The 15119-nt window shown below is 43.2% G+C and overlaps 1 protein-coding gene across 1 annotated transcript; it reads left to right on the forward strand.

The window, feature by feature from the left end:
• Positions 1–3840: 3840 nt before the first annotated feature.
• LOC133553907 (uncharacterized) lies at positions 3841–4713 on the forward strand (the record flags this gene model as incomplete). The annotated part of the gene is made up of 1 exon (XM_061902239.1): positions 3841–4713. A coding segment is annotated over one exon (873 nt), but the record flags the coding sequence as incomplete, so codon positions are not given.
• Between the last annotated feature and the right edge of the window lie 10406 nt (positions 4714–15119).

A 15119-nucleotide genomic window follows, 5' to 3' on the forward strand; every position in this document is an offset into this window, starting at 1 on the left:
ATTTTGATTTGACTCAAACTGTAACTCCTAGATGGATATCAGAAAGTTATTCGCCCGCAGCAGAGAGGAAGCAGCAGGAATGAGAGATGTAAGTGAAGTCCTAGCTAGCTAGGCAACATCATATCCTTAAGTTGATGCTAAGTTAGCTAGCGTTCTTCCTTGCATCAAGACAAACATATTCATTTGCTGTACGAGCTGTCAGGGGAATTTCCAATGAACATGAAACATAATGTTGGTTATTGTCTGCTGGTTCTGCATCAATGATGATTTGGAGTAAACATGTGTGAGTTGAGTGCTTCTCAAATGGTTTATCTTCAGGAAGAAAAACATTTTTCCATATCATCAAGTCGTGAGCCACATTTTTAAATCATTCAAGTTTATTTCACAGAAAAATAGCACAGTAGACTTGTCTTGTCGACTTTGATAAAAATTATCTTGTTTTGTCTCCAGAAAAATAGCTACAGCTAAAGCATCTGGTTTTGTTTCAAGAAAAAATAGTAATATTTCTGTATTTGTTTTCAGAAAGATGGCTGAAAATATTGGGTTTTGTTGCCCCATTTAGATTTTTTAAAAATATATTTCCATGTCTGTCCTGAGTCCTCCTCCAACTTGTTAGTCGGTTTGCCTTTTGCTAAAATACTCACTAATAGTCACTAGAAAAAAGGCTAAAATAATCTGGTTTTGTTGCCACAATTTCATGTTTTTCTCCCTAAACTTTTTTTTTTCTGCACACATGTGACTGCGACTCACTGAAAATGACACACGATCCACTTTTTTGTCACAACCCAGCAGTTGGGAACCACTGGTCAACTGTATAACAGTTACTGTAATATTTCCATGTCTGTCCAGAGTGATTGACCACTTTGCAAAAATGAAAACGAGACGTTACAGTTTACTTCTCAGAAAATGATTCCTTGAACAGACACACAACAGTTGTTCATTTATTCTACTACTGTGGCTTTATTGTTTTGTGTATATTTTATAGTTTTGTGTATCTGAAATAGGATTATCCACATTGCCATAAATGGAAATTAAATAATATAAAAGAACCCAGAGATGTAAGGGTGCTTTATTTTTTGTTTTACTTTTGTAGATGTTAAATTTGCAGATGATTACTGCAATAAATATTTCAAAAAGATGAATTGCTCTTCCTTTTTGCTTTTACCAGTAGCAGTTTAGAAGTCTGGAGTAAAAAAGTGCACAAGTAGGTCAAATGATTCCAAGATGGCGGCGCCCGGAAGGGCTGCGACCTCGAGGAGCTCCTGCTAAATATGGAACATTTGGCAGAAATACCGGACAATTCTACAAACTTTATGGCTGGCTCATATCGTGGTCACTCCGTGATCACGTACGACCGCCAGACACTTCTGGATGTGGACATATCGGGCCGTTTTGGACTGATAGACTCGCACGGGAATAATTCGGCGGTTACATCCAGCGGCCTGTGAAGCAGGGGAGTATAGTAGCAGCGGGGGCCGTCTACGGAGCAGACGCCAGCGGTGTGATCGGAAACGCGGATGCCGAACGGGGCTAAAAACAAAGCAGAAGGCTAATCCCGACAGAACACCACTTCCCTCCATCCTGAAGCCGGATTTAAATGGAAGATGCGAGACTACTGGTCTGGGTAAGGAGTCAGTTAAATTAGAACAAGTTTTTTCTGCTTTGATTGTTTCAGAGTTGGACATGTGTTTTACTGAGGTGGCTAACTATGATGCGTGCAGTTTATCAAAGCAACAAACAAACAATCAGAAAATTCCCGTCGTATCAATTCCTAGACATGGTCGTAATTATACTAAATGCACTGGGCATAATAAACACAACATTATTAATATTGCTACTACGGATAATTTGATCAAAAATTCCCTAAAACAGCCCACTACCTATAATATAGTTTTTTTAAACATAAGATCATTGTCTCCCAACACGTTGTTAGTTAATGATATCATCAGAGACAACAATCTTAACGTCATCGGTCTCAGCAAAACCTGGTTTAAACCAAACGACTTTTTTGCGCTAAACGAGGCATGTCCTCCTAACTTTACACATACGCATATTGCCCGTCCTTTTAAAAGGGGTGGGGGGGGGGGGGGGGTCGCACTAATATACAACGAAAACTTTAACCTTAGTCCTAACATAAATAATAAATATAAATCGTTTGAGGTGCTTACTATGAGGTCTGTCACACCGCTGCCTCTTCACCTGGCTGTTATCTACCGCCCCCCAGGGCCCTATTCGGACTTTATCAATGAATTCTCAGAGTTCGTTGCTGATCTAGTGACACACGCCGATAATATAATCATAATGGGGGACTTTAATATCCATATGAATACCCCATCGGACCCACTGTGCGTAGCGCTCCAGACTATAATTGATAGCTGTGGTCTCACACAAATAATAAATGAACCCACGCATCGCAACGGTAATACGATAGACCTAGTGCTTGTCAGGGGTATCACCGTTTCCAAAGTTACGATACTCCCGTTTACTAAAGTATTGTCCGATCATTACCTTATAAAATTCGAGGTTCAGACGCATGTTCGGCAAACTAATAATAATAATAACTGCTATAGCAGCCGCAACATTAATACGGCCACAACGACAACTCTTGCTGACCTACTGCCCTCGGTAATGGCACCATTCCCAAAGTATGTGGGCTCTATTGATAACCTCACTAACAACTTTAACGACGCCCTGCGCCAAATCATTGATAACATAGCACCGCTAAAGTTAAAAAAGGCTCCAAAAAAGCGTACCCTGTGGTTTACAGAAGAAAATAGAGCTCAGAAATTATTATGTAGAAAGCTGGAACGCAAATGGCGCACGACTAAACTTGAGGTGCACCATCAAGCATGGAGTGATGGTTTAATAACTTATAAACGCATGCTTACTTTAGCTAAAGCTAAATATTACTCAAATTTCATCCACCGTAATAAAAACGATCCTAAATTTTTGTTTAGTACGGTAGCATCGCTAACCCAACAAGGGACTCCTTCCAGTAGCTCCACCCACTCAGCTGATGACTTTATGCAATTTTTTAGTAAGAAAATTGAAGTCATTAGAAAGGAGATTGAAGACAATGCGTCCCAGCTACAACTGGCATCTATTAACACTGACACGATTGTATATACGGCGGATACGGCGGATACTGCCCTCCAAAATAGTTTCTCTTGTTTTGAGGAAATAACATTAGAGGAATTGTTACAATGTGTAAATGGAATAAAACAAACAACATGTTTACTTGACCCACTTCCTGGGAAACTGATCAAGGAGCTCTTTGTATTATTAGGTCCATCAGTGCTAAATATTATAAACTTATCACTTTCCTCGGGCACTGTTCCCCTAGCATTCAAAAAAGCGGTTATTCATCCTCTTCTTAAAAGACCTAACCTCGATCCTGACCTCATGGTAAACTACCGACCGGTGTCTCACCTTCCCTTTATTACAAAAATCCTCGAAAAAATTGTTGCGGAGCAGTTAAATAAACACTTAGCGTCTAACAATCTATGTGAAACCTTTCAATCCGGTTTCAGGGCAACTCACTCCATGGAGACAGCCCTCGCAAAAATGACTAATGATCTATTGCTAACGATAGATTCTGATGCGTCATCTATGTTGCTGCTCCTCGATCTTAGCGCTGCTTTGGATACCGTCGATCATAATATTTTATTAGAACGTATCAAAACACGAATTGGTATGTCAGACTTAGCCCTGTCTTGGTTTAACTCTTATCTTACTGATAGGATGCAGTGCGTCTCCCATAACAATGTGACCTCAGACTACGTTAAGGTAACGTGTGGAGTTCCCCAGGGTTCGGTCCTTTGCCCTGCACTCTTCAGCATCTACATGCTGCCGCTAGGTGACATCATACGCAAATACGGTATTAGCTTTCACTGCTATGCTGATGACACCCAACTCTACATGCCCATAAAGCTGACCAACACGCCGGATTGTAGTCAGCTGGAGGCGTGTCTTAATGAAATTAAACAATGGATGTCCGCTAACTTTTTGCAACTCAACGCCAAAAAAACGGAAATGCTGATTATCGGTCCTGCTAGACACCGACCTCTATTTAATGATACAACTCTAACATTTGACAACCAAACAATTAAACAAGGCGACACGGTAAAGAATCTGGGTGTTATCTTTGACCCAACTCTCTCATTTGAGTCACACATTAAAAGCGTTACAAAAACGGCCTTCTTTCATCTCCGTAATATCGCTAAAATTCGCTCTATTTTGTCCACTAAAGACGCCGAGATCATTATCCATGCGTTTGTTACGTCTCGCCTCGACTATTGTAACGTATTATTTTCGGGTCTCCCCATGTCTAGCATTAAAAGATTACAGTTGGTACAAAATGCGGCTGCTAGACTTTTGACAAGAACAAGAAAGTTTGATCACATTACGCCTGTACTGGCTCACCTGCACTGGCTTCCTGTGCACTTAAGATGTGACTTTAAGGTTTTACTACTTACGTATAAAATACTACACGGTCTAGCTCCATCCTATCTTGCCGATTGTATTGTACCATATGTCCCGGCAAGAAATTTGCGTTCAAAGGACTCCGGCTTATTAGTGATTCCCAAAGCCCAAAAAAAGTCTGTGGGCTATAGAGCGTTTTCATTTCGGGCTCCAGTACTCTGGAATGCCCTCCCGGTAAAAGTTCGAGATGCCACCTCAGTAGAAGCATTTAAGTCTCACCTTAAAACTCATTTGTATACTCTAGCCTTTAAATAGACTCCCTTTTTAGACCAGTTGATCTGCCATTTCTTTTCTTTTTCTCCTATGTCCCACTCTCCCTTGTGGAGGGGGTCCGGTCCGATCCGGTGGCCATGTACTGCTCACCTGTGTATCGGATGGGGACATCTCTGCGCTGCTGATCCGCCTCCGCTTGGGATGTTTTCCTGCTGGCTCCGCTGTGAACGGGACTCTCGCTGCTGTGTTGGATCCGCTTTGGACTGGACTCTCGCGACTGTGTGGATCCATTATGGATTGAACTTTCACAGTGTCATGTTAGACCCGCTCGACATCCATTGCTTTCGTCCTCTCCAAGGTTCTCATAGTCATCATTATCACCGACGTCCCACTGGGTGTGAGTTTTCCTCGCCCTTATGTGGGCTTACCGAGGATGTCGTAGTGGTTTGTGTTGTGGTTTGTGCAGCCCTTTGAGACACTAGTGATTTAGGGCTATATAAGTAAACATTGATTGATTGATTGATTGAAATGCATGAGCTAATTTCAGGTGGTTAATCAAAGATCCATACAACATAATCTAATATGATTTCATAGTTTAAAGCACTATTTATGTATTTTTTATGATAAATAAGTGCTAAAAATGTTTTTGCTTGCGCGCTTTGCACGCTCACATGAATTATTTGTGCCCCAGGTGTGCCCCAGTACAGTATTAGGTCTAGTGACGCCCCTGGTACTGACAGGTAGTGCGCACACTGTCATCGCACACACGCTGACAGACACGGACAGTTACCGAGCGCTCCTGAATAACTTTTTAATCGTTGGGTTTTAGGGAAAGTAGCAAGTCATGTCATGTCAAAAGACTCAAGTTCAAGTCAAGTCACAAGTCATTGATGTTAAAGTCTAAGTCGAGTTGCAAGTCTTTTTACATTTTGTCAAGTCAAGTCTAAAGTCATCAAATTCATGACTGGAGTCTGACTCGAGTCTGAGTCGAGTCCAAGTCATGTGACTCGAGTCCACACCTCTGGTCATTGCTAAATATCACAAACTGTAGCAGTTTTTTCTTACGTTTTCTGTTTTTATTCAGCCTCGTTACATGTCACTCAACTTAGTTCTCCACCCCAGTTTCGCCCAACCTAGCATCTGTGTCGAAAGAATATCATTCGCTTCACGGGGTTTTTTGTAAGGATCGTGCCATGTCTCTTTCGCGACAACTGTGCCATGGATTTACTACCTGGTTCCCCTTTTCCTTCATCTTGCTTATAAAACATCTATCAGCCCGAACAAAAGACCCTTGAGGAATACATTTCCTCTCCACTCGCCACGGGGCACATACGGCACTCGTCCGTTTCGGTAGTGACAGGATTTTGTTTTTGTCAAGAAAAAGGATGGCTCGCTTCATCCTTGTATTGATTTCCGCGGTCTTAAAGGGGAACATTATCACAATTTCTGAATGGTTAAAACCAATAAAAATCAGTTCCCAGTGGGTTATTTTTTTTTTGGAGGTTTTTCTTGAAATTTTACCCATCACACAATATCCAAAAAAACGGCTTCAAAGTGCCTGATTTAGATCGTCGCTATATCCACCCGTCTATTGTCCTGTGACATTACTGCGGGAAGCCACCAAAAAAATATGGCGGATAGCACAGAAAGGTATAGCACAGTAGCTCGGATTCAGACTCGGATTTCAGCGCCGTAAGCGATGCTACAGATTACGCATGTATTGAAACGTATGGTTGGAGTATGGAGGCAGGTACCGAAAACAAAATTAAAGAAGAAACAGAAGCTTTTGAACCATATCACGACAGACAGCGGCACGAGAAGAAGCGTGGACGAATTCGGCGATCGCCTTCCAACCAACGAATGATATGTGTTTGTTTGGCATTAAATGTGGGTGAGGGAAAGGCTGGATGCAAATATAGCTACAAATGAGGCATAATGATGCAATATGTACATACAGCTAGCCTAAATAGCATGTTAGCATCGATTAGCTTGCAGTCATGCAGTGACCAAATATGTCTGATTAGCACACTCAACATCAATAACATCAACAAAACTCACCTTTGTGATTTGGTTGAGTTTATCGTTGGAAATGCATCTGCTTTGAGTGTCGCAGGATATCCACACATTCTTGCCATCTCTGTTGTAGCATAGCTGTCGTCAGTACAGCGTGCAGAACAAACAAGGGACTTTTGCATCTTTTGACCACTGGTGCAACTTGAAACCGTCTCTGTTTGTGTTGTTACACCCTCCTACAACACACTGATGAGGCATAATGTCTCCAAGGTACGGAAAACAGTCGAAAAAACGGAAAATAACAGAGCTGATTTGACTTGGTCCGTGTAATGTGTTTGAGAAAATGGCGGATTGCCTTATGTTGTGACATCACGGGTGAAAGGTCATTGCTCCGACAGGCTATCAATTGAAAGGCGTTTAAATTGCCAAATTCACCCTTTTAGAGTTCAGAAATCGATTAAAAAAACATATGGTCCTTTTTCTGCAACATCAAGGTATATATTGACGCTTACATAGGTCTGGTGATAATGTTCCCCTTTAACAAGATTACTGTCAGAAACAAATACTTCCTTCCTCTCCTTGACTCCGCCTTCACTCTACTTCACAATGTCATAATTTTCACTAAATTATAACTTATAATAATAACTGCTATAGCAGCCGCAACATTTAATAAGGCCACAACGACAACTCTTGCTGACCTACTGCCCTCGGTAATGGCACCATTACAAAAGTATGTGGGCTCTATTGATAACCTCACTAACAACTTTAACGACGCCCTGCGCAAAACCATTGATAACATAGCACCGATAAAGTTAAAAAAGGCTCCAAAAAAGCGTACCCCGTGGTTTACAGAAGAAATTAGAGCTCAGAAATTATTATGTAGAAAGCTGGAATGCAAATGGCGCACGACTAAACTTGAGGTGCACCATCAAACATGGAGTGATAGTTTAATAACTTATAAACGCATGCTTACCTTAGCTAAAGCTAAATATTACTCAAATCTCATCCACCGTAATAAAAACGATCCTAAATTTTTGTTTAGTACGGTAGCATCGCTAACCCAACAAGGGACTCCTTCCAGTAGCTCCACCCACTCAGCTGATGACTTTATGCAATTCTCTAATAAGAAAATTAAACTCATTAGAAAGGAGATTAAAGACAATGCGTCCCAGCTACAACTGTGTTCTATTAACACAGATAGGATTGTATATACGGCGGATACTGCCCTCCAAAATAGTTTCTCTCGTTTTGAGGAAATAACATTAGAGGAATTGTTACAACGTGTAAATGGAATAAAACAAACAACGTGTTTACTTGACCCTCTTCCTGGGAAACTTATCAAGGAGCTCTTCGTATTATTAGGTCCATCAGTGCTAAATATTATAAATTTATCACTTTCCTCGGGCACTGTTCCCCTAGCATTCAAAAAAGCGGTTATTCATCCTCTTCTTAAAAGACCTAACCTCGATCCTGACCTCATGGTAAACTACCTCGAAAAAATTGTCGCGGAGCAGTTAAATGAACACTTAGCGTCTAACAATCTATGTGAAACCTTTCAATCCGGTTTCAGGGCAAATCACTCTACAGAGACAGCCCTCGCAAAAATGACTAATGATCTATTGCTAACGATGGATTCTGATGCGTCATCTATGTTGCTGCTCCTCGATCTTAGCGCTGCTTTTGATACCGTCGATCATAATATTTTATTAGAACGTATCAAAACACGAATTGGTATGTCAGACTTAGCCCTGTCTTGGTTTAACTCTTATCTTACTGATAGGATGCAGGCGTCTCCCATAACAATGTGACCTCGGACTACGTTTAGGTAACGTGTGGAGTTCCCCAGGGTTCGGTCCTCGGCCCCGCACTCTTCAGCATCTACATGCTGCCGCTAGGTGACATCATACACAAATACGGTGTTAGCTTTCACTGTTATGCTGATTACACTCAACTCTGCATGCCCCTAAAGCTGACCAACACGTTGGATTGTAGTCAGCTGGAGGCGTGTCTTAATGAAATTAAACAATGGATGTCCGCTAACTTTTTGCAACTCAACGGCAAAAAAACGGAAATGCTGATTATCGGTCCTGCTAGACACCGACCTCTATTTAATGATACAACTCTAACATTTGACAACCAAACAATTAAACAAGGCGACACGGTAAAGAATCTGGGTGTTATCTTTGACCCAACTCTCTCCTTTGAGTCACACATTAAAAGCGTTACTAAAACGGCCTTCTTTCATCTCCGTAATATTGCTAAAATTCGCTCCATTCTGTCCACTAAAGACGCTGAGATCATTATCCATGCGTTTGTTACGTCTTGCCTCGATTACTGTAACGTATTATTTTCGGGTCTCCCCATGTCTAGCATTAAAAGATTACAGTTGGTACAAAATGCGGCTGCTAGACTTTTGACAAGAACAAGAAAGTTTGATCACATTACGCCTGTACTGGCTCACCTGCACTGGCTTCCTGTGCACTTAAGATGTGACTTTAAGGTTTTACTACTTACGTATAAAATACTACACGGTCTAGCTCCATCCTATCTTGCCGATTGTATTGTACCATATGTCCCGGCAAGAAATCTGCGTTCAAAAGACTCCGGCTTATTAGTGATTCCCAAAGCCCAAAAAAAGTTTGCGGGCTATAGAGCGTTTTCCATTCGGGCTCCAGTACTCTGGAATGTCCTCCCGGTAACAGTTCGAGATGCCACCTCAGTAGAAGCATTTAAGTCTCACCTTAAAACTCATTTGTGTACTCTAGCCTTTAAATAGACTCCCTTTTTAGACCAGTTGATCTGCCGTTTCTTTTCTTTTTCTCCTATGTCCCACTCTCCCTTGTGGAGGGGGTCCGGTCCGATCCGGTGGCCATGTACTGCTTGCCTGTGTATCGGCTGGGGACATCTCTGCGCTGCTGATCCGCCTCCGCTTGGGATGTTTTCCTGCTGGCTCCGCTGTGAACGGGACTCTAGCTGCTGTGTTGGATCCGCTTTGGACTGGACTCTCGCGGCTGTGTTGGATCCATTATGGATTTAACTTTCACAGTATCATGTTAGACCCGCTCGACATCCATTGCTTTCGTCCTCTCCAAGGTTCTCATAGTCATCATTGTCACCGACGTCCCACTGGGTGTGAGTTTTCCTTGCCCTTATGTGGGCCTACCGAGGATGTCGTAGTGGTTTGTGTAGTGGTTTGTGCAGCCCTTTGAGACACTATTGATTCAGGGCTATATAAGTAAACATTGATTGATTGATTGATAAATTAGACCAACGCAATGCCTATCACCTGGTGCAGGTTTGTAAAGGTGACGAATGGAAAACAGCTTTTAAAACCTCATTGGGCCACTTTGAGTATTGTGTCATGCCATTTGGCCTTACCAACGCCCCGGGTCTTTTTCAGAGTCTTATTAAGTTCAAGGTTCAAGGTTCAAGTTTTATTTGTCACATGCAGACTACACCACAGTGAAATGCTTTTTTCCATGCTCTTCAGATATTGCGTACAGTGGCTTCCAAGCACTAGTTGCAGAATCTAATACACTAAATACAAAGAAATACAACAATTGAATACCTCTCATGTACATTGATTACAAGACAGTTAAGTTGCACAATAAGTCACAGAAGTTATGTTAGAAGTATCAGCACAAGTAGAAGTACAGTAGTCAAATACAGTACCAGTGCAAGATCAAATAGTGTAACAGTATTTACAGTATAGGAAGGAACAAATATGAAGGTGTCAACAGTTCTTTGGCAGTTGAGTAGTGACAGTAGTATGACCAAAGGTAATGGAACAGTATGACTTCTTTATACTCTTGTTTTTACATTATTTTTACATTATTTACAATCATTGAATGAAAAGTATTATAGTCTGGGAATTACAATAGTAAGTAAAGTGTTTTTACATCATGTTTTACATTATTTACAGTCATTGAATGAAGAGTATTGTAGTCCGGTAATTACAGTGGTAAATAAAGTGATCTTGTGCGTGCGGTTTTGTGCAATTGTGATGAGTGTTAATCAGCGGTGCAGTTGAGCAGTCTGATGGCTTGGGGATAGAAGCTACTCCTGAGTCTCTCCGTGTTGGCCTTGAGACTCCGGTAGCGCTTGCCTGACTGCAGCAGTGAGAAGAAGCAGTTGCTTGGGTGGCTAGAGTCCCTCACAATCCTCTTGGCCTTGGATCTACACCGCCTGGTGTAGATGTTGCAGATGGTTTGGAGTACACCTCCGATGGTGCGCTCGGCTGATCTGGTCACTCTCTTTAGTCTGTTGCGGTCGTTTGCAGTGCTATTCCCATACCAGGAGGTGATGTTTCCAGTCATAACACTCTGTTGTGCATGAGTAGAAGTTTCTGAGGATCTTGTGGTTTAGCTTCAACTTCCTCAGTCTCCTGAGGACGTATAGACGCTGTCGTGCCTTTTTCACCACTTTGTCTTTGTGTGTGGTCCAGGACAGGTCTTCTGTTATTGTCCCTCCAAGGTATTTAAAGTTGGTTACTTTCTCGACCGGGGACTGTAGTTCCTTGCCTCCCGTCTCCTAAAATCCACTATGATCTCCTTGGTCTTGCTGACATTCAGGGCTACGTGGTTCTCCTGACACCACAGTGGCAGGTTCTTCACTTCACTCAGGAAGGCCGTCTCATCGTTTCTGGAGATCAGGCCCACCACAGCTGTGTCGTCAGCAAATTTCACAATGGAGTTGGTGGTGTTTTTAGCCACACAGTCATGCATGTAGAGGGAATAGAGGAGGGGGCTCAGAACACTGGGGTGCACCGATGTTGAGGATAATGGGTGATGATGTGCAGTACACTGCTTTCACCACTTGTGGTCTGCCTGTCAGGAAGTCCAGGACCCACTGACAGAGGGTTGAGTTCAAACCCAGGTCCTTGAGCTTGATGACAAGTTTGGATAAGACTATGGTGTTGAATGCTGAACTGTAGTCTATGAACAGCATTCTCACATAGTTCCCCTGCCTTTTGTCCAAGTGTGTCGTGGTGATATGCAATACGTGTGCGATTGCATCGTCAGTTGACCTGTTTGGGCGTTATGCAAATTGCAGGGGGTCTATAGTGGGGGGAAGGGAGGAGCATATATGGTCTTTGATTACCTTCTCAAAGCACTTCACGGCTATGGGGGTGAGGGCTACGGGGCGGTAGTCATTGAGGCAGGCTGGGGCAGATTTCTTTGGAACAGGGACAATGGTGGATTTTTTCAGACAGGTGGGGATGACGGACTGTTCAAGGGACAGATTGAATATGTCTGTGGATACCGGTGCCAGTTGGTCAGCACAGACTTTTAGGACACAACCGGGGATGTCGTCTGTCCCTTTGGCTTTCCTGGTATTCACCCTCTTAAAGGTTCTCCTCATGTCATGTTCTGTTATTCTGAATGCTGAGTGACCATTGCCAGTGGCCATACCCCATTAACGATGTGTTGCATGATATGATTGGCAGGTTTGTTTTGGTTTATCTTGACAACATTCTTATTTTCTCCCGTCTGTCCAGTCACACCGTCAGCATGTACAATAGATCCTACAAAGACTGTTAGTGAATCGATTATTTGTTAAAGTTAAAAAAAAAAAATACATTTCATTCATCCACAGTACTGTTTTTGGGGTTTATTGTGGAGAGGGGTCAACTCAGACCCGATCCGCCAAGATTTAAGAGGTGGTGTATTTGCACACTCCTTCGTCCCTACGTCTAGGAAACTATTGCAAAGGTTTCTAGGTTTTGCCAACTTTTAAAGGCGGTTCATCCGCAATTTTAGTAAAGTTGCAGAGCCCTTAACCAAGCTTACATCATCCAAGGTTTTGTTTGTTTGTACTCCTGCTGTGGAGGTGGCGTTTAGGCGTCTTGAATAAATTTTTAGCTCAGCTACGGTTCTTGTTTACACTAATCGTTCTCTCTCTTTTTTTTGTTGAGGTGAACGCTTCAGACAAAGGGGTGGCGGAAAAACTCTCTCAGCACTCTGAAGTGGACAAGAAGTTGCACTCATGTGCATTCTTCTCAAGACGCCTTTGTCAGCAGAACGCAATTACGATATTGGTAGTCAGGAATTCCTGGCAAGTCCTTCTCGCTGGCAGGAATGGAGGCACTGGTTGGAAGGGGTGGCTCACCCGTTTAGCATCTACACAAACCATCGAAAACTCTCCTATCCGCTCCGCTCAACGACTGAATCCACGCCAGGCACGATGGGCTCTCTTCCTCACAAGATTCAACTTTACACTCACTTATCGTCCTGGTGTTCACGCAATCGGAAACCTGACGCCCTATCTAGAATGTTTGCACCCGAGGTGGAGGACTCTGCTTGAGACACTGTTCTTCCTATTTTCCCGGATTCTGTAGTCTCTTCAATGAAAGGTGGAGAGACGGGTAACAGAGGAAACTACGGACACACCCGCTCCCCTGATCGTCCTTTCGTCACTTCCCGTCTTCACTTCGAAGTGCTGACATGGGCCCACTATTCCAAAATTGATTGTCATCCTGGAGCCAGGCGTACTGCATTCCTGCTTTCACAGAATTTTTGGTGGTCTTCTCCTCAAGCTGACAATAAGCTTTTTGTAGCTGCATGCACTGTTTGCGCCAGGAGCAAATCCTCCAATCAGGCAGCCGCTGGGCTGCCAAGACCGCTTCTCATCCCATGTCGTCCATGGTTCCACATAGCTATAAACTTTGTGACTGGACTACCGGCCTCAAGGGGCTTCACAACAGTTCTGACTATCATTGACAGATTCTCTAAATGTACACACTTCATCCCACTTCGCAAGCTTCCTTCCTCCTTAGAGACTACTAAACTGATGGTACAGCATGTTGTTCGTCTGGCATGGCATTACCCTGGAAGTGGTGTCCGGCAGAGGTCGACAGTTCTCCTCACGACCTAGAGGGCTTTTTGAAAAATCTCTGGGAGCTACTGTAAGCCTTTTATCAGAGTACCATCCTCAGTCCAACGGCCAGACTGAGAGGGCAAACCAGGATTTGGAGGCTGCTTTGCAATGCGTGAGTCACCAATAGCCTACGTCATTGTCCCACTACCTCCCATGGGTCGAGTATACCCACAACACCTTGACGTGTTCATCTTCTAGACAATCACCATTCTATGTCGTCCATGGCTTACAGCCTCCCACAATTCCCTCAAGAGTCTGAGTCTTCTGTGTCGTCGGTGGTTGCTCTCCTGAGAGGAGTCCATCGGGTCTGGCGTGAAAACTCTGTCGTACGGCGCTACGCAACCAGAAGTGGGCCAACCGTCATCACAGGCCGGGCCCCAACTACCAACCAAAGCAAAAGGTGTGGTTGTTATCCTGGTACTACTCACTGGCAGTAGAATCCAAGAAGTTGGCACCCAGGTTTATTGGAACTTTCAAAGTGGAGCGGATGATCAGCCCGGTCTCTGCCAGACTTAAGCTTCCGCCAACTCTCAGAAGATATCCTGTTTTTCATGTGTCACCCCTGAAGCCCATGGCCTCTTGTGACCTGAGCCCTCCTTTGCGGTTGCTGGACGGCGATCCTGTATTTTCAGTAAAAGATATTTTGGATGCCAGGAGACGGGGTAAAGGGAGACAATAGCTCATTGATTAGGAGGGTTATGGCCCAGAGCACCGTTCTTGAGTTCCGCATGGTCATTATTGCAATCTGTCTTTGTTGTCTGATTTTTATCGCAGATTTCCGGATAAGCCAGGAAGACCACGTGTGAACGCCAGTCAATTGGGAAGAGAGGAGTATTGTCACGCGCTTTTGTGACACCAATTGCCATCCACTTGTTTGTCACCTTTTTCTTTGGGCGGTAAGACCATTTAGGTGTTCAGTTGCTGCAGTAGTTAATTTAATTTTTCCTTCGTGCCTTGTATTTTCTTTGTTACCGCCTCTTTTGTTTTTGTTACAGACCTAACACCTCCTTGAGCCGGGCAAAATTGCTGTAGGTGTGAGTAATTTACATACCTATTTAATCACACATGTAAGGGCAGGAAGGCACTGGGTGATAACTCCTCATGGACCAAGGACCTCGGGTTCATGCTCTGGATTCTTCTCCTCAATTCAAGGGTAAGACCATTTGCCTTCCTGCCCTGTATAGTCTTCCTCCTTGGTAAGGTAGCTACTTTGTTCTTGATAATCATATTTTACCTTTTGCAGTATTTCTTCACGGTGCTATCTTTTGTTCCTTTTGTTATGCACCATGGTTTTTTTTTAATCTACTTAACTGTGGCCCGCTATCCCTGTCTTGAGCAATAAAGACTCTTTTTGTTCATACTCCTGCCTGTGTTTTGCATTTTCGGATCCACTTGCCTCTTTGAGAGAATCACCAAGCGTGATATTTATTTAAGTGATTCTTTGGCATACCACTGGATAGAACCTGTGTACAACTAGTGGTACCCATACCACAGTTTGAGAATCACTGATACATAGGCACTTGGACAACTGTAAA

This window comes from Nerophis ophidion, linkage group LG06, assembly GCF_033978795.1.
Source record: "Nerophis ophidion isolate RoL-2023_Sa linkage group LG06, RoL_Noph_v1.0, whole genome shotgun sequence".
In the NCBI taxonomy this organism is placed as follows: domain Eukaryota; kingdom Metazoa; phylum Chordata; class Actinopteri; order Syngnathiformes; family Syngnathidae; genus Nerophis; species Nerophis ophidion.